Genomic DNA, 19,150 nt, shown 5'->3' with positions numbered 1-19,150 from the left:
CCTCTTTGAGGCAGTGATATTGCCCCATTTCAGCGACATCCTGAGTGAAACACAAGCCATTAGTACAACAGTAATTCATCACCTCCAGCCTTATCTTGCTCTCTGGACTCTTTTACAAAAAAACAAGGCCAGCCTTAGAGACAGAGCTTTAGCTGAATGAACACAAAACCCCAGGGATTTGCCCAGGAAGCTTGACCTCAGGTAGGTGTTGCAGGGATCAGCCCCAGGAAGAGCCTGTGGCCTTCTTTTTGAAGTAGGAGATAAAAAATAAACTATTTTGAATCTCAGATCCTGAGATTAATAATGAATAACCCTCTCAAAAATCAGTAGAAATCCCCTTCTACTTCAGAGGCTGAAAATTAGCCTTTGTCAAGCCAACACAAGTTATTTAGGTATTACAGAACCAGATTTTCTGTGTTTCAATGTTTATATTTCTAAAAGTTCTCCCAGAAGAAAGCTCTCCCACTCAAAGATTTATTTCCAGCCCCTGCCCCAGTTTCCCAGTAAGTTTAGTTTCTGGTGCTTCTGGTCACTTGATCCTTATGAGAGGCCATGAATTAGTAGGAAAAAGAAACAATTATGGCATGCTTATAGTTTGTCATGAACTTGTTTGTTGGCTTTCTCATATTTCACAGCCCCTCAAAAGAAAGCTTTTTTGATTGCTGAAAAGATACGATTCAGGTTAGGAAGAGCTAGGAATCCAGCCTGACTGGGTTAGAGACAGCACAAACCCTTGCCAGCACCATCCCTCACAGGACAGTACCAGCTGGATCATGGTGCTAACCACTCTCACACCCCAAGGAGGAGGATCCTGTTCTACCTGGGATTCCAATATGGCTCTGGAATCATAGGAGGCTTTGCCATGTTCTGGGATCACAGAGAAGGGAAATTACATAGCCCTGGTGCCACAAGGGATGCCTAAAGACAATTCTGAGTTGGTTCTGCTCTTCCACCTGTGGCCATGGCCTTGAGGTCTGTGTGCAATGCATTGTTCACGTTTTAGAAAGTCGTTTCAAGCCCAGAACAAGACTGATAAGAACTGCTTCCTGAACAAGTTAAAGGCCAGGGAAGTTAGGAGAATATTTCTAGTTTGTATAGTTTTGTATTTCTACTTCAGAGAGTTCCTTACCAGTGTTCATTTGAAGCCCATGTCCAGAAGCAGAGCTCCATTTGCATTTCATTGATCAGCACTTTCACACAGGCAGATTCCCACGTCAGAAGCTGCTCCTGTGCAGCTACAGCATTACAAAGGAGTAAGGTGCTGATAAGCATTAAACAAATCATTAAAAATTAGTTTCTTCTCAGGTAAATAGCATTGACATTTTAGTGGGGATTAGATATGCCTCTTTTTTCAGCACCTTGGAATCAAAGCAATAAAAAACACCTTACAAAAATGATTTGGCAAGTACATGCAGGCAGTGTGACAGTGTTTAAGATCACCATGGTACCTGACTACAATGCTGTTCAATGATGACAGTGACAGCAAGCCAGAAATCTGGAGGTTTTTCAAACAAGACAAGCTCTAAGGCTCCCTTTTAGATTCTGATTTCCTTGGGTGGAAAAAGAAAGAGGAGGCAAGTGCACAAAAAAAAAAAAGATGTGATGATGATGATGATCGTGTTGAGTCCCTGGGGGCTGAAACAATTCCAGGGTGATGCAGCTTACACTAACAAACAATCCAGAGATTTAAAAGCAGCAGGTACTCCCTCTCTCTCCCTTAAAACATTTTCTTAATATAGGAATCATTAGAAATTAAATGCTAGAGGAGAAGCAATATCTTTGAAAACACACAAATAGAGTACAAAAAAGTGTCTTTGTAAGGTTGAGATTGGGCCCATCCATAAACATCACATATGGAATTAACCCACAGAATGACAGAAGGGATTAGGTTGGGAAAGACCTCTGGGATCACTGAGTCCAACCCATGACCCAACACCATGGTGTCAGTCAGACCATGGCACTGAGTGCCACCTCCATTCTTCCCTGAAACACCTCCAGGGACCATGATTCCATCACCTCTCTGGGCAGCCCATTCTGAGCCTTATTCACCTTTTCTGTGAATAAATTCCTTCTAAAATTCCAGAAAATACCTTGGAAAGAAGTCAACAGCTCGTCCCAATTTAGTTCCATCAACAAACTTCCTTAGTACCCTTTAAGACCTGTGTCCAAGGTGTTTATGGAGATGTGAAGAGCTGTGGGCCTGAGTGAAACCCCACTGGTGCCAGGTTGCCAGCCTGATGTCACCCCATGTAACCCACTGAAATAACCAGACCTCTATCCTTGCAGGAACCTCAGAAGAAACACTCTCTGGGTATCTCCAGGGCCTCCTCCACCGTGGAGATTTCTCTCGTTGTCAGTAATTGATAATTTGCTCCCAGCACACCCACACACAGCAAGTTGGCAGGGGTGCAGCCTTGTGAGTTTGAACACAAGTTTCCAAAAAAAGTCCATGGGCACGTATGTTTGTGAGGGGGTGAGCTACACAAGTACCTAACACATTGCAGTGACTCAAAAGGGAGAGGAAACAAAGTGAAGAGCAGAAAAAGCCAGAACAGCTTGTTTTAGCCAGCTGTTTGTGCAAATGGAAGGCTGCACATGAAACCAAATACACTGAGAATTTATTAGGGGCATGAAGATGTGCCATTAGCTTTGTAAAGTGTGAGATTTTCAGCCCATGAACACAGCACAGAACTTACAGTGGCAACTGTAAGATGCAACTTCTTTAGTGGTGTAACATACCCATGATCATAAAACCTTTTTTTTTTTCTATTTAGGTTCTTATGCTATTACTTTAATACTCAAAAAATACCCTGGCAGGTCATGAAAATCTCCTCCTGCTTGACCAGAAATCTAGAGTGTACAGGTAAAGCACTTTGCTTCCACAGAATAAAGCCCACATCTTTCCCTCTACATCTGACTCACTGTTTTTCACCTGATTTGTCTCTAATTAGTACCAGCCAAGTCTAAAGACTAAACACAAGCCTGAGAGATAAAGGTTTGCTTGTACAGAGGAGTATGAAACCATGAACAAAACACATCTTTATAATTTGAAGTGTAAGAGATCTCCACATTCTCATTTTCAGCACAAAAAGTCATGTTCCATCCACTTTGGTGACCCAACCCTTGCCTTCATCAAAAATACCATTGAGTGTCAAAAGGATGCTGGCATTTGCATTAACAATGCTCATACTGTGAAGCATGTTTACCACCAAGGAGAGGAAAAGAAAAAAAACACTTATTTACATGTGCAACAGACCCATTTGTTCATATTTGTCACATTCATATTTTCTGAAAAATATTTCTCTGAGAAAGCCCAGGATTTTTCTCCTGGGAAGCTGAGAAGCCTCAGGAAAAAAGGCAAACAAATTCTTATCTCATTTTCTTCTCCTGTGTTGTGCTCTCATGTGGAATGTGTTTGGAGATTGTTTACCAACAGGTGGTTGTTTCATTGGGTTCTGTGTGAATTGTTTTGACTAATTGGCCAATCAGGGTCAAGCTGTGTTGGGACTCTCGAAGGAGTCAGGAGTTTTCATTATTATCTTTTTAGCCTTCTGTAAGTATCCTTTCTGTATTCTTTAGTATAGTTTAGTTTAGTATTCTTTAATATAATATAGTATCTTAAAATAATAAATTAGCCTTCTAAGAACAGGAGTCAGATTCATCATTCCTTCCTGCCACGGAGCACCCTGCAAATACAGTACATATTCAGTTCTAAAAATCTATTTTCAAGTAAGGCCAACTCATAATAAAGGTCTGAAGAGGGAGATTAGTGCAGGCTACAAACAGATGACAGATGAGGTGAGGAGGGGACAGGGGAAGGGATAATGACCCTCTGGTTTGCTGATGTTCAATGAGGCATCTGAAGACTTCATCCAGCCTGTGCACAATCGATTCTCTCTGTAAATCCATTAAACCCCTTGACAGCATCCTGTTTGAAGCTGGGATTGCCACATGATTCACTGCTCCAAAGGGGAAAAGCCATCAGAAAGAAGGAGCAGTGTCCTCATGCACCCTGCAGCCACATGTCCTGTCACCAGCATGATGTTCCGCTGCTCCAAACTGACGGACAATTCTAACTGACAGGGCGAGCACATCTTCACTGCAACTACAGCTCACTTCAATGCAAACAGGCTGCTTACTTTCAACTGCTCTCTAACCAACTCTCCCAATTCTAACCAACTCTCCAGGGTAATAAGCCTTGCTTGAGTTCACATGCACCTCAGCCAGCAAAGCTGGTTCTCAGCATAATCATCATTATGAACAAAATTTGACAGCTTAGCTGCACAAATGTACCACATAAAGCTTATAACTTCAAACATATTAGAAGAGGCAGGTGCCAAATAATTCTACTGTATTCCACCCTTGTTTTTAAAGCTCTGTTCACTAAATCCACAGAATTTTAGACAAGGAGTTTCACTAAAAATTCCAAGTGAAGATTTCATACACTGGTTTAAAAAAAACCAAACACCAAACCAGACATAACCATAAGAATATAATCTGTTCACAGCTTCCCAGAAAAATCAGCTGTGCTGCAGAGCAAGAACCACTCACTGTTTCCATAACAGCACTGGGGCTCAGTGGGATATGTAAAGCAACAGCACAGGGAGACACCCTTCAAACCTGAACCTTCCCCAGGACAGCCTCTGTGCCCTCATGTGCCCATGGGCAGCTTTAACCTGGGACCCTCTGTGGTCTTTTGCTGTGTTGCACAACTCCAGTAAAGGAAAAAACCAGCAGCTCTGCTGATACAAAACAAAGAACCAAGTTTGGGAGTCAGGATGAAGCCAAGAGAACAAAAAGATGGCAGAACAGCAGCCTGGGGGGCAGAAGGGAAAGGAGGAGAAGCAGAAGAAATGAAAGCAGAACCCAGCAGAGAAAGACAGGAGGGAAAAGAGGAGAGGCAGAAGAAATGAAAGCAGAACCAGCAGAGAAAGACAGGAGGGAAAAGAGGAGAGGCAGAAGAAATGAAAGCAGAACCCAGCAGAGGAAGACAGAAGGGGAAAGAGGAGAGGCAGAAGAAATGAAAGCAGAACCAGCAGAGAAAGAGAAGAGAGAAATGGGGCCTCACACACAGCAAGGCAGGCTGTGCTGCTGCCAAGGGGTGACACCTGCAGCTCAGGACCTGCTGGACTCTGAGCCCACTGCATGATTGCTTTCTCCTTTAGCAAAGCCTGAGAGGGATTGACCTGATTGATTAGAGTGCATGCAATAAAACCAAATTACTACATTTTACTAGGTGCAAAAAGTTATTGATTCACACTTGAAAATGTGGAAAAAGGAAGATGTTCAGAGAAGGATAGAGGATGAATAATACCTGGAACTGGCATGGAGCACAGGTCTCTGGGGAATCCACTTCAGATAAAAGGCAGCATTTGATGTAGGCTCTAACAACAGGGAAAGGAAAGAGAAGCACTAAAAGCCATTTCCAAGATTTTGGATGGGGAGGATATTAATAATCTGCTCCAATATACCTCCATTTCACATATTCTCTGGCTGAAAAAAAAATCCCACCAATATTTTCTCCAGTAGCTTAGAGATATTATGAGTGTTCTGCCATTATAATGCATGGAGCCATTAAATAAACTTCTTTGCCCAGAGGTAAATGTTCTTGTGTGCATACAGGAGGCCCAAGCCAACATTTGTTCCAGGTGATAAGTCACTGTGTGTTCCATTACTTTTTCCAGATTTAGCCAGAGGTTCCTGGGGACTGGTTTGCAGGACTGATGTCCATCAGTGCCACGGCTGCACTGTCAGAGACATACCCTGGCAATACCACAAAGGCTTTGCACTCTGGGAACTTGGATTGAGGGTTTTTCACACCAACTACCAGAATTAATGGAAATCCTTTTGTTTATGTTCTCCACCTTCTGATTGTATCCTTGAAATGGGAATTAAAATAACATCATAACTGATTATAAGTATTCATTTATGAGTTTTTTACAGCAGTAGAGAGGGGTTGTGTGGGAGCCTCCACAATAATAAATACAATTGAAATAAACTACAATGGAATTAATAATTTTGTATTCAAAGCACAGCGAAAACAAACATTAAACAAAGAGAGAATGAATGAAGAAGACAAATTACTTAACAGCACCCTTTCAACAAACCTCTTATTATTCTGGGCAGTGAATGAAACAGAGTCAGTGTGGGAGAGAAAACAAACACACAAGCAGAGCCAAGCAAAGGGCACAGAAGAAAGGAGGGTGCAGAGGAGCCGCCTCGGGCGGGGAATGCTGCCAAATGGGGAGGGCAGCAAAGGGAGAGGCCTGGTGACAACTCCTGTCTTCAGGAGAAAGCCCTGCCCTCTGACAGGACACAGAAGGGCTCTTGGACACTGCTGTGGGGCTGCTGGACACTGCTGTCACTTCCTAGGATGGGACATGATGAGCCAGGCTGGCCCGGAGCACAACAAGTATCTGAAGTCACTGTAAATACCTGGCTGGCTCAAATCTCATGTTCCCTGTTTGCACTGGCCATCCTCAGCCCTCTGGCCATCCTCAGCCCTCTGGCCAGGAGCTCTGTGTGCTGCCCCAGGGAAAGGCAGGAGCTGAAAACTCTCCTGGGAGCCAGAAGACTTCCTGGAGAGCTCTACACGGTGTCATGCAAACACACCAAAAGGGGTAGAAGGAAGGACCAGGCTTGGAGCACAGCACCTCAGTTCTCACAGCCCCTTCCAAAAATCCTCTTCCAAAAAGCAATGCCAGAGAACAGCAAGATCTCTTTGAAAGAAAGAACTTGCCTGCTCAGAGCAAAAGTCGATGGTTTAGGATAAAATACAAAGATTTGCTGAACATAGTTTTCTAACCAGGTAGCTTCTACACAAAGACCATGGCAAGCCAAAATCTTTCAGACAATCCAAAGGCCACTGGGATGTGACAACACCACCTAAAATGCAAGTCCCTCAAACTGAGTTCTCCTTCAGCAGCTCTGGAGAACAATCCCCTCCAGAGGTAAGTGAGTCCTGTAGATGTCCAAGCTCTGTGCCTGGAAAAACAAGCCTTGCCTTTCCTTTTTTCCGTTCCTTTTTCCTTCCCTTCCCTCCCCTGCCTCCTTCCCCACAGAGCAGCTCCAAGGCCTTTAAACTGCTCCATTTGTCCATCATCTTCCAAACCCTTGCTCTCAGCTGCAGGTATTGTCTCTCTTCTTGGCTTGGTGTGTTTGCAGAGGAAAGTGTTGGGGAACAAAGTGGCCCAGTCACACCTCCTATCCAGAGCATGACACATCTCAGTGCTCCTGGATCACAGCCTATCCATGCTGTTAATTGTCATGCAAAGCATTTGGTGTGCTTAAACCTGCAAGTACTTCTGCTCAGTAAACTCAGTGCTTGTTCAATATGACTTTTAAAAAGAAACTCACATTTAAAGAAGTTTTCTTTATAATTTCATTTATAACTTGCATTAATTTTTAGCCCAGGAGTTTGATTTAATGCAAATACAGGTCTCTCACCCAGCAGCCTGCACTGCTTTGGCTGACAGTTTAATGACATTCACTCAACTACACTTCCCACAGTGTAATGGGAGGTGCTGCATTTCTTTTCTGCTTTTACTTCCTAAAAAATGAAGGCTGAGGCAGTTTGCCTCCACTGCCCTGAGTTGAGCAAAGTGACAAGGTTTTATCCATACCACTCATCTGAGAGGAGTTGTCAAGCTGCATTAATCACTAGGCAGTTCAGACAGAGGCTGGAATCTATCTCACCAAACCTGAGGCTCCTAGAGCTGACCTAGTAATGCTTGCTTTCCTTTGGAGTCCATGTTCTTTGAGGGAATAGTCCAAGGCAGACAGATTTATCATTCCCTCAAGCAGCCTGGGCTTCTCCAGCTCCCCTCTGGTGAGCTCTGGGGAGCACCAGGATGCAGACACAGCTCATTGCTCAGCTCAGTCTTCAGTGAGAAGGAGCAGGTGAATCTACACCTCTCTTTCACATTCTCACAGCAGTAGCTATCACAAAAGCCAATTCTGTCAAGTGGCATGTCTCTTTGTATAATCAAGATATTTGCAGGAGGGAACAGGTTCCAGTCTAATTAAATTGGATCAGACTTGAGCTTTCTCCCAGACAGTTGCACTTCATAGCTGTCTCAGAGCATCATGGTGATATGTACTGGGAAACATGAGAGCTCCCTTTCTGTAAAAGCAGGTGGTTTACAATTAGCTGCAGACAACTCAAAACGACTGCTTAGAGTAGAAATGTAATTTTCTGAAAGGGGCTATTGGTCCTGACCATGATGTACTGCACTCCTGATCTGTCACACCTCATTACTTCAGCCCAAGGAAGTCAGGCCAGGGTAACTGGCTCTAACTGGCTCTGTTAGAGACTCTCCTCAATGCTGAGCCCTTTTAAGATGCTGCCTTCCAGGCTGAAGTCTTCCAAAAAAAAGCAATTATCAAACTCATTTTCTCAAGTCCTGTGGCGTATTTACAGGTTAAATGGAATGAAATTTTTTAATAGTCCTTAAAGCACAGCTTCACTTTTGAGGGTGATTCAACAGAAACTGAATCAATTGACTGAAAAGTTTATTGCCTGTAAGCATTCAAATACCACTTCAGGGCTTTAAAAAAAATCTAGATATTATAGCAGCTTTGCATGTTCAACCAAGATTCAGAAGCTGTCTAATTCTAATTCCAGTAGTGATTTGTATCTCATTTAGTTAGGCCAGTGCAAATTAAATACAGGGCAAGCACATCCCTGATTTGCATTGGTGGAGCCTGGCCATATTTGAACACGAGGAAACTTTTCTCTTTTCATCTTCTATCTTGTGTTTAACTCCACCTAATGCAGTCTGGGAACTCAAATTACAATACCACAATCCTCATTAGGTCTCCATTGATGCAATTTATTACAATTCAATCATTAGGCATGTGACAATGTGTACAAGGAACACTGATTCCCAGCATAAAGGTCCTTTGGTTGTGCATAGTCATGGTAAAAAGCACCACAAAGTTATTTCTGTACATAAAACAAGAGGTTTTGTACTCTCCTTGTGATTTAAAAGGGGAAAAAAACCTTGAAAAATTGGTATCAAGTATGGCTACTTCTAAAATTGAGACTGTATTTCAAGCATTTATTAACCAAATTAGGCATATGCAATTTAAATTATGCTTTCCTTATCATATTAACATATTAATGAATCTACATCAGTGAGTTGAACTAAAAATATATTGAAGATTTGCATGTCTGATTATCTCTGTGGAGTTTTGCAACCGATAATTTGAAAGGAGGACAGGAAAAAAACCCCTTGTGTCAAGGTCTATGCAAAATTACAGCTGCAAGAAGTTTCTTAATCAAAGGATTGTCTTGTATCTTTTGTAAGTTAGAATCTCTTTTTAAATGAAGAGGATTTGCTCCAGGAATTATGTTCAAAGTAGTCATTTCCTAAAGTAGTATATAGGACAATGATGTCTTAACCAAAAGCACTTGCCAGTGATCTCCTCCCAACCATCTCCTTTCAGATAAAAGCAGGGAAACTTATGCTTCACCCCACTGCCTCTGTATTTTCAAAACAAGCAAAAAGAAAAAAAAAACAACAAAAAACTGGACCAGATGCATGCAAGGAAACAGAAAAAGCTGTTTTGAGGATGAAACTGTCAACACCAACCAACTTCTTGTAACTATTGAATAAAAAAAAAAACAAACCAAAAACCCAACCAAACAAAAAAACCCTAACCCTGAACAATAAATGAGTTTATTTGTTAAAGCTGTGAGTAAGTCAGGACTGTAGGACTGTTGCTGTTCCCAGACTTACAGGATCACTTCAGGCAACTCAGCCAAGCTGTGGCTCAGCTCACCACAGTTCCCACTAACTCTAGACAAAATAAGCAGGCAAGGAATGGAACCAGTATTTCAGTCATGCTTCTCATTACTGCTGTCACAAATCCACGCAGCTGAGAAACTTTCTAGAAACAAAGAATATCAATGCGGTTAAAGCATCAAGATTCCCCTGTTCCTGCAATCGGCACAGATTGCCACCTCCAGATCCCCTTTTATATCATCTCCATATCAGATACCTTTCCCACCCTTCTCCAGATGAACTCCACAATACAAAACTCATGCAACAGCCATGCCTCTCATTTTCTATTCCTCCTCCACTCTTGGAAGAAAAATTGGCACTTCAGAGAAGTTATCTTCAGCATTCAAGGAGAGCTGCTTCATTTCTGTTCAAGAGATCACTAGCTAGAATTTAAAATGGTAGCTCTTTCAACATGTATGCTTAAATGAGCATTTTTTTCAAGGCAGGACAGAGCTCTCAATTTCTTTTGCTCAATTTTGCCCTCAACCTGTCTCTTCAACAAACTGATCCACATTAAAAATAATGTGGGTGAAAAAAAATAAAAGGGTGGGGAGGGAACAAAAAAAATTTAATTTGGACTCACTCAGCCACTTTCAGTTCCATGAACATGTCACTGCTGGGGCAGCACAAGGGTGAGGACACGCAGCAAAATTCAGCAACTTTTCAAGTCCACCTGGCAGCAAGGGAAACACCTGACACCAAAACCACCCTCTCAAACCCACGTGTGATCTTCTGTGGCAGCTCCATTTACTGCCTTTCTTTCAGTCTACACTTTGACAAGATGAAGCCAGCATACCAAGGAGCAGACAAATCCATTTAATACAGAGGTAAGTGAAGCTGCAAAAAAAAAGGCTTTGTTTCCTACAGTCTTCATTCACTCCCTTGGGCAGGGGCACGAGCCTCTCCCAAAATTTCTCTGCTGGCCTCTGGAAGTCCCTAAGCAGCACTGCTAGTGGTTTGTATCAGCAAGAGCAACTGCAGCAGGAGTGAGAGCCTGCTTTTATCCAAACAGGATGCCAGTATTCCGAGCCTTCCACATGCTGATTAACTGCATTCCCATGCAGGGAGCTCACAGCACCTCAGCATTAATACTCAGCTACCAACTGCCAAGGACAGCTTTGGCCACCAACAGATTCCAGCCAGCTACCTGTGGAATCACTCTGTCAGAGGTTTTGTAAACAGAATGATAAAAGAAAAGGAAAAAAAAATGTTTATCTTTTTTAATTTTTAATTAGGATGAGTAGAAGGTCTAGAGTGATGGAAAGCCCTAGTTTGCAGAAACTAGAATGGAAATACCTGATCCATGAAAAGATGACACTGGGAATTAGCCATGAACTGAAGGGATTTTGCTTTGTCACTCTGGACTGTGTTGTTTCTTCTGCTGCATCAATTCTTGCACAGCAAAAACTGGAGTCCATCTTTTATGAAAAGTATACAAATATATATATAGATATACACATATATTTAAGATAGAATAAAAAGAATCTAAAGGATTAAGCAGTAAAAAGACTTTCATGCTCTGCAAGTGTTTCTCCCCAGTTATGTGGTAGCTTTCTCCTTTTGTATCTTCTAATACCTTCTCCTGCAGTAGCTCTTCCTCATTAAAATAAATTAAGAACCTGTTTGCTCTTACTTGCACTCTGAATGCCAATGCTCAGAGATCTCAAAAGAGATCATGACAAACCTGAAAGGATCTCCAAAGCATTTCTCAGCAGCAACATGGCATAGTGTCAAGAGGGGCAAGGCTGGCTAACTGGCAAAACAACAAATTTAAATGTATTTGGTCAGGCTAGGCCTGTAAAAACAAGATGCATTGTTAGCTAATGCAGTGGGCATTTATGTTCACAACATCTCCTTTTTTTCCTGAGTTTCCTGAGAACAAATTGCTTGCTTATGTTGATATCCAAGTCCTCTGAAGAACACAGATGGACAATACCACCAGAGCTAAGGTGCCAAGAAGCTTTGATTTGCTGTATACAGGCTCTCCAGCAAAGAAATTTCCACCTTTTTAAAATGCTTTTCAAGAATCATGCAAAACTTTTGACTTCTATTAAAAAGATGCAAGGGAGATTACAATTTTTGGTCCTTCAACTACATTTGACCTCAATTATAGACTGGCTTTGCTGCAAGGTCATGCAGTCAAATGGTGCCACTCTGGCATTCTGTGCAAATGCAGTGCTTCAATTTGCATGTTTGCAGATACTCTCCACACAGCCCCAAGTCCGTGGTGGTGGGAATTGCACAGACAGTGGGACTGCCTGTGATTATTTACACAACAAGAGAGCAAGTGTCACACAGAAACTGCTCTGTCAACCTGCCACAAACAGAACAATTCCTCTGGTGATGGGGGAGATGCAGTTTAGGGTCTCTGACTCTGTAGAGCCAACCCCAACAAAAGGTATGTAGTGAAACACTTTTGCTGGGACAGTTTTCAACAGCCAGGTCTGTTGACCCGAGCTGCCCCTGTCCCAGCCTCACTGCAATCTGTTTCTCAAGGCTGCAAGAGATGCTCTGGAGGACATTTCATCAAAGCTATCCCACATTTTATTGCTCTGTGTGAACTGATTGATGTCAGATTGCAAAATATTTGTTGATAGCACTGATATTATATATTTAACAGACTGTAAGTCCTCTGTCATAATGTGCAAGACCTGAGAAGGTAAAAATTTCAAGGGTCCAGGACTTAATCTGAATTTAGGCAGATGAAAGGCAGTAAGCAGGCATCACTGCTGGTTTCATACAGCTTACCTTCAATTAATGCAGAATTTCCCCTGTAATACCCTGAGCTCAGCTACAATCAATACTTCTATCTCAGTTAACTTATTCTACTTAATTACTTCAGCAAATCCAGTTTCTCAGTAGAGACAGGGAATATATGAGTATGTGTGCACTTGCACATCCAGATACACAGGGCACAAATAAATCAGCATGGAAACTGTCAGCACTACTGATTACAGAATATACTTGCTTAGTATAGGATGTATACCTGAGGTAAAAAATACTGTCAAATATACCCAGTGGAAAAGTGACACTTTTGAGTCAGACAGTTATTTAAAATCTCCATTTAATGCTCTTATCTCCTTGACATACTTATTACACTTCCATATCCCAAGAACCACAAATAACAGAATTCTCTTCTTGTTCCCCAAGTTTCTCTCCACTCCAAGAAGGTGACAAAAACTAACCTGTCAAAGCAAAGGGCTACAGAGAGTGCCATGCAGAGGATTAAGTAAATAACTGAGTTAAGTCAGTCAACTGTGTTCGTTTCCTCTCTGTGGAGTGACCTGCTGCCCTCTCCATTTTTTATTTGCTTTTGCACTGTACTGCCCTTATGTAACTGTTCCCTCCAGCTCATAAATTTCCAAGGTGAACAAAAGCTCAAATGATTACATTCGGCTTGGCCACAAAGGTGATTTTTTTTCCAACTGACTTCTACTTACCAGATTCCATCATTTTAATCACATAAGAATATTAAGCCCATTGGAGTTAAGTTTATTAATTTGGCTTCTAAATGCCCACGCTTTTCCCATTTTTGATGGCAATATCATTTCTGATGATGTTAATAGCTACAAAGACTAAGATAGATTATGGCTGGAAAGGAAAAATGGTTTGGTGGCTGCTTTTCCTTCCTCTTTGCAGGCCTGGCTGGAGTTATTTTGGTTTGGGTACCTGGAGCTGCTTTTCATCTCCCCACGCATCGCTTTGCCCACACTATGCCCTACAAAGAGCAATCTGCCTTTTCAAACAGTTCCTACATAAAAAAAGACTGGAGATCCATTACCTGGGGCTATTTTCAGCCATATCTCTGAAGCAGCCTGACCTGGAGTCACACAGAGGTAAAGGCAGGCACAGCCATAATCCTTCCTCCCTATGGCATGAGTGTACTCCTGATGTTCTCTTGGTCTGACCTCTCTGCAGCAGCGACAGCTATGGCTGGGCATAACTGCAGCTGACAAAAGCCAAGAGAAAAATGGCTCAGAAAAATGCACAAAACACCACCACATCCTCAGCAGTGTTCAGTGTGTACTCCCAGCAAGGGAATGAGTTTTTATAGAAGATAAATGCTAAGATTTTTTTTTTATTACATCGTGTGAATGCTAAAAATAAATATAATTTGTTTATAGCACAGATGATAGAAATTTCAGCCTAGATTCGTGTAGCATGGACATAATTAACAAGTCATAAAAAAAAATTAATCTCCCAGAAGTTTACTTTGAGACCTACTTTACTCCTTCTCAAAACATTAATTAAACCTTTCTAATCATCGCAACTAAAACTTGATGAAACGTCAAGCTCCAGACCTTCAAAATACTGGAAGCATTTTATCTCTAACATACAGCACATGACAATTGTCTATAATCCTTATGAACTCTTTCCACACATGAACTAATAGAATTATTACTTTTATTATTATTATTATTATTATTAGTAGTAGTAGTAGTAGTAGTAGTAGTAGTAGTATTTTCTCTGAATTATCAGGGTCTGGACCCAGCCACCAGCATACAGCAGCTAAACTGCCAGCTGACAGTTCCTACTTTTTCAGCATCAAGTATGCTGTTGCACTGGCAAAGATGCACTTCACCTAGCAAGTCCTTTCATCAGAAAGCATTTTATCTCACTGGGGAGAGTTTAAGGTGACAATCAAAATATAATCATAAGTATTGAATATTAGACTTTCACTGAAAAAGTTATTACTAATGCTTGCCTGTTCTGTAAAGAAAAACACTTGGTTTTTGTGAAGATACACATCCCTGGTGATTTCAGACCAGAGAAAGTATATCAACTGCAAGGCTGCTGTTTGCCCTTCACTTTGAAAGAAACTGTCCTAATTTCTTACCTTGTATGTAGCTTCTAGTATTTGCTACATTGTGGTATTTACTTACTGTATATAATTAACTGTTATGATCCCTCTGGCAAATAGAGGCTTTTAGAAAAGGAAAGAGAAGAGAGATACAATATTTTGGGAAAAAACCCTTTAATCCATAATCCTGATGTGATTATCTCAGGCCTTTTTGGGAAGAATCCTGCAGGAGAATCCCAGCTTCATGTTAAACCAGGGCAAAAAATACTCTTTGATCATAAAACATGCTTTAAGATCCAACAAAACCCCAGGAGAAGTGATATTACATGGATTACTGGTAACTTAAACACTGAAAAGAAATGTATGTGAAAATATCCATTCTGTAAATAAGCTAAAGCAAAAAAAGCCAAGAACAAATTCTCAGCTAATCTGTAATATCTGATCAGTCTCAGACATTAAACTGCAAAATAGATAATACTATATATATATTTATATAAAGAAAGTAAAACTTATTGGCAAATCAGCCCACAGGAAGAACACAGCCCCAGGGGAGAGGCAGATCTCACGAGGAAAATAACATGACAAAAGCCAGAAAACAAGTTTAAATATAATATATGTGCCAAGCCATGGCACAAAACCAATGCATTAACTTTGTCAGTGGCAAGGTCAGGTATAAATCTGGGACTGAAATGTGCAGGTAAGCCAACACTGCACAGCAGTGGCTCCCACCCAGTGGAGCAGGGCTGCTGCAGAGGGGCAGGAAGGGCATGAGAAGGAGGATGCTCCAGCTCACTCTCCACCCCTCTGAGCAGACTCATGTCTGCCTGAAATTTCATGCCAAAAGAGCTTTACAGACATGCTCAGAGAGAGAGAACAAGATAAAAAAGGACATAAAGAAGGGGACAGGTAGCTATAGATGTTTTAAGAGAAAGCCAGCAAAGTAGATAAAAAACCCAAGAGAATGAAACCATTGTGCCAATGAAAAGATGGAAAAAATGGACCAGCAGTTATGAGCACTAAATATCACAAGATGAAGGCAAATGCAGGCTAAAGTGCAACTGCTTTATAATTTTATTTTTAGTCATATTGTTAAGAAAATGGGCCTTCAAAGCTGATGGCTAGCATGTTCATCTGCCTTTAATCTTAATATAGACCTGCTAGGATCTATAAAGACTACAGCACCAGCATAAAGGAAACTTTTAATGTTGCTGGAAAATCTTTACTGAAGAAGAGTTCAAACTCTAATTTACAGATCTTGAATCAAATTTTTCAAAGTTCAGAGCATGGTATTTTCAAATGTTCCTCATTAGAAATGTTTTCAAGAGCACTTAGGGAAAAGGGTTCATTTTTTTCTCCTATCAGTAATGGCAAGGCTAGTAAGAATTAATGCATGAAAGTTGTGATGGATTCTCAAACCCAAAAGCATCTCTCTCCAGCCAGAAAACATCTACAAAATTTGACAAAATTCACATAAACTCAGGCTAGTGGCATTTATGAACCAGTCACTTCCAATTAATTCCCCATTCCCAACCACACCAGGTTTCACACACAGAGTCTTCCCCTCATGAAAGAGCTGACTGAAATTCAGAGAAGGCAAGCAGGAAGCAAAATTATTTATTGAAGTAGAAGCAGCAGATGCTCCACCAAGCAGCCTGGTCTGCTGGGCAGAGACCTAAATCCAACCCAGAGGCACCGAGAAGAATCAGAGTGACTTCTGGAAAGGTACATTTTCTACAGAGCATTTCTTTGCTTCTGTTGAACCATGAAATATTCATGTCAATTCATTACATATCAATGCATTTGTATATTCCCCTGCTATCATGTGTCCAAATGAAAACAGTCTGTTGTGAATAATTTACTCCTGAATCATCATCCAGCTTTCTTCTTCAAAGCCAGATCTTCATTATTCATCAAATCCCATCTATGGCTGACAACTGTTTAGAAAATATGTTCTCTGCTAAACTTAGGAAAGGTACCAGTATATGTGTATTTGATGTGCTACAAAACTTGATATTTAGAAGACATGTGCTAACAATAAATTAAAAATACTTATAAAGACTATAAAACATGACAGTTTTAAGTTAGTGGGATGGATCCAGTGCGCAGCAACAACTTGTTCAACCTCCAATAGGAGTCTCTGTCACCTATCTTTCCAGGAGGTCCCCAAAGCCCTATGGTATCCCAAACCTCATCCCATCACAGGAGCAGAGAGCCTGATGCAGAGAGTGCTTCAACCCAAAGATTTACAGCAGAGAACTAATTTAATGCACAGCCAAAGGCTATGTGAAAGCAGAGCTCCTTAGAATAAATGTACATTGACTCAAGAGGTGACAATGCTAATTACTCCATGGCTGTTTCAGTAAGGACCAGTTTAACTCACACCAGGCTTGCCACAGCTCACTGGTATCCTCAGGGAAGGAGGCAAAATTGTGTTTGATGGCAGTTCCAAAAATGCATTTCCACAACCCTTTCCCTTTGCAGCATGAAGGGGCATTGCTAAAATAATTCATTTTCATTTTGTTGTGGGGCTCTTTGGTAAGAGACATTACAGTGTCTCAGAAATGTGTATTCTTCCTCCATCCCCTGACTCTCTCTGCAGAGGGTGAAAGGAATATGAATGTCCTTGCTGCTTGATGTTACTGTAAAATCCATTACTGGGGGAAAAACAGTTTTAAAACAGGAGTCACGAACTACATAATCCCCTCGTGAAACACAACAGTGATTCTGAGTTAAGGATGCACTTTTTAATGAATGTAGGTATTTCTCCCATTTGCTCACTAATGTACTCAATGTACTCATTATAATGTGCTTCCTTGTAACCTTTTTATTCAAAGCAACCTTTTTTCCATTTGCTGCTAATAGAACAGAATCATTTTCAATCTCAAGATCCTGAGCAGAAAACTCCACTTCTCTGAGGTTAGGAAAAAACCTGAAGGCACACACCATTATTGTATTGGTCACTGCAGAGAACCACGAGTGGAAGGCTCAGAGAGGATCAGCTTCCACTGACTGCAAAGAAAAGTGAACCAACAGAATGACTCCAACAATACCTTCTGTCTCTGCAGGATCTCAGATTATAAGTACCTTCATCCTTGGCTTGGCTTAGCCACACAGCTGGAATTCAATCATTCCTATGCACATGTATATTCCAGGTGTATGGACTGAGGTATTCCTAATTCAGGCACTCTTGCTATTACAATACTATGAAATACAAGGAACCTTGCTAAACATTAACTATTAACATCAAAATTCCCAAAATCAGCTCATGGCATGATTTGCAGTAGCTACTGCTAAGAAATGAGGTTTTGAAATTTACTAAAACATCACAGAGAGAAAAGATATCAAATTGAAACACATTTCCTGTTAGAAAACAACAGCAAATGTGAAGATGGGAATCTGTGCCTTTAGCTGTACAATCCTATGGACTATAAAGATAAAAAAAGGAAGGCAATGTTCAGCACTGATGGAGCCATATATATATAGATAGATATCTTTCAGGCAGATGAGGCCAGATTGCATAACGTGACAGGTAATAAGTAACATAATAATGGGTGTTATGTAAAATAAAAAGCAGTCTTTCCCCTCATTTGTTCTAAAATGTAATTTGTGAGCTTTACTCTTTTTCAGCTCCTACTTTGCATATTTTAACTAATTTTAGCGTTGAATTAAAAGAAGACTAATTGAATTTGCAGTGCACAGTATACAAACAGAATTATAAGATCACGTTCGATTTCTACATCCTCTGATTTTTCAAGCTTAGTGTAAAGAGAGCTGTCAATATATATGTCATATATATATATGTCAATATATATGTGATATCTTCTTTATATGAAGATATGACAAAAGCAAAAAATGCATTCACCACCCAGGATGCTTCTTTGTATCCAAAGATGGACCCCAACTTCAAGTCCATTAAAGGGCCAGTGGTGATGAATCAACTGGCTTGATTTGGATGCAGTGGATTCAGCCATAGGTAATGTGCCTCAGTGCATGTGCAGCTACATCAGGTTTATGTATTTTGCAAAAGGAAGCTTACCTGCCCATTTTTTCCCAGTTCCATTTCAACTATTGCAACAGGAGTGTTTATCTGATCAATGTGCCTCAACTGTGCCTTCAGGTCCACTCTCCAGTTCATGTTTTTCAGGACATTATCCCAGCGGCTCTGATTGATCAGGCTCTCGTGGATTTGAGTCCGGTGGTTCTTCCAAAATTTTGCAATGACTGCAGCCTGATCTGATGTGATGCCACCTTGTTTTTTGGTTTGGGCAGTGAGGAAAGCTTCCAGCTGATTCAAATCCATGTCTGCTGAAGCAATTGACTGTAGGAAAATAAAGGGAGTAAAAGGGAAAAGCTTGCTTAACTGAGGACTTTAAGGACACATCTTTAGGGTTTGACAAATACTGGATCTTATAGGGGCTGCACAAACAAACCAAGTTATGCAAATAACCTGACACCTTTCATTAAAACTCAATTTGCAAGTGTCTACTACTAATCCCAGATTCCAGCCCCACAGCAGCTGGAGGGGAGTGGATTGGCTCCAGCAATGAGCTGGGAGCACCTCTGG

The 19,150-nt window shown here is 41.1% G+C and overlaps 1 protein-coding gene across 1 annotated transcript in view; it reads right to left on the bottom strand.

Moving 5' to 3' along the window:
- Positions 1–18,928, bottom strand: part of COMMD1 (copper metabolism domain containing 1) — a 41,923-nt gene extending 22,995 nt beyond the window's left edge. The window contains exon 1 of the mRNA XM_005429089.3: positions 18,623–18,928. Within this exon, the coding sequence (XP_005429146.1) occupies positions 18,623–18,886 (264 nt within the window). The 5' untranslated portion in view covers positions 18,887–18,928. The remainder of the gene's footprint in view (positions 1–18,622) is intronic.
- Positions 18,929–19,150: the final 222 nt, after the last annotated feature.

Source organism: Geospiza fortis, unplaced genomic scaffold, assembly GCF_000277835.1.
Source record: "Geospiza fortis unplaced genomic scaffold, GeoFor_1.0 scaffold99, whole genome shotgun sequence".
In the NCBI taxonomy this organism is placed as follows: domain Eukaryota; kingdom Metazoa; phylum Chordata; class Aves; order Passeriformes; family Thraupidae; genus Geospiza; species Geospiza fortis.
Note: the sequence above shows the minus strand (reverse complement) of the source record. Positions and strands in the feature narration are given on the sequence as shown.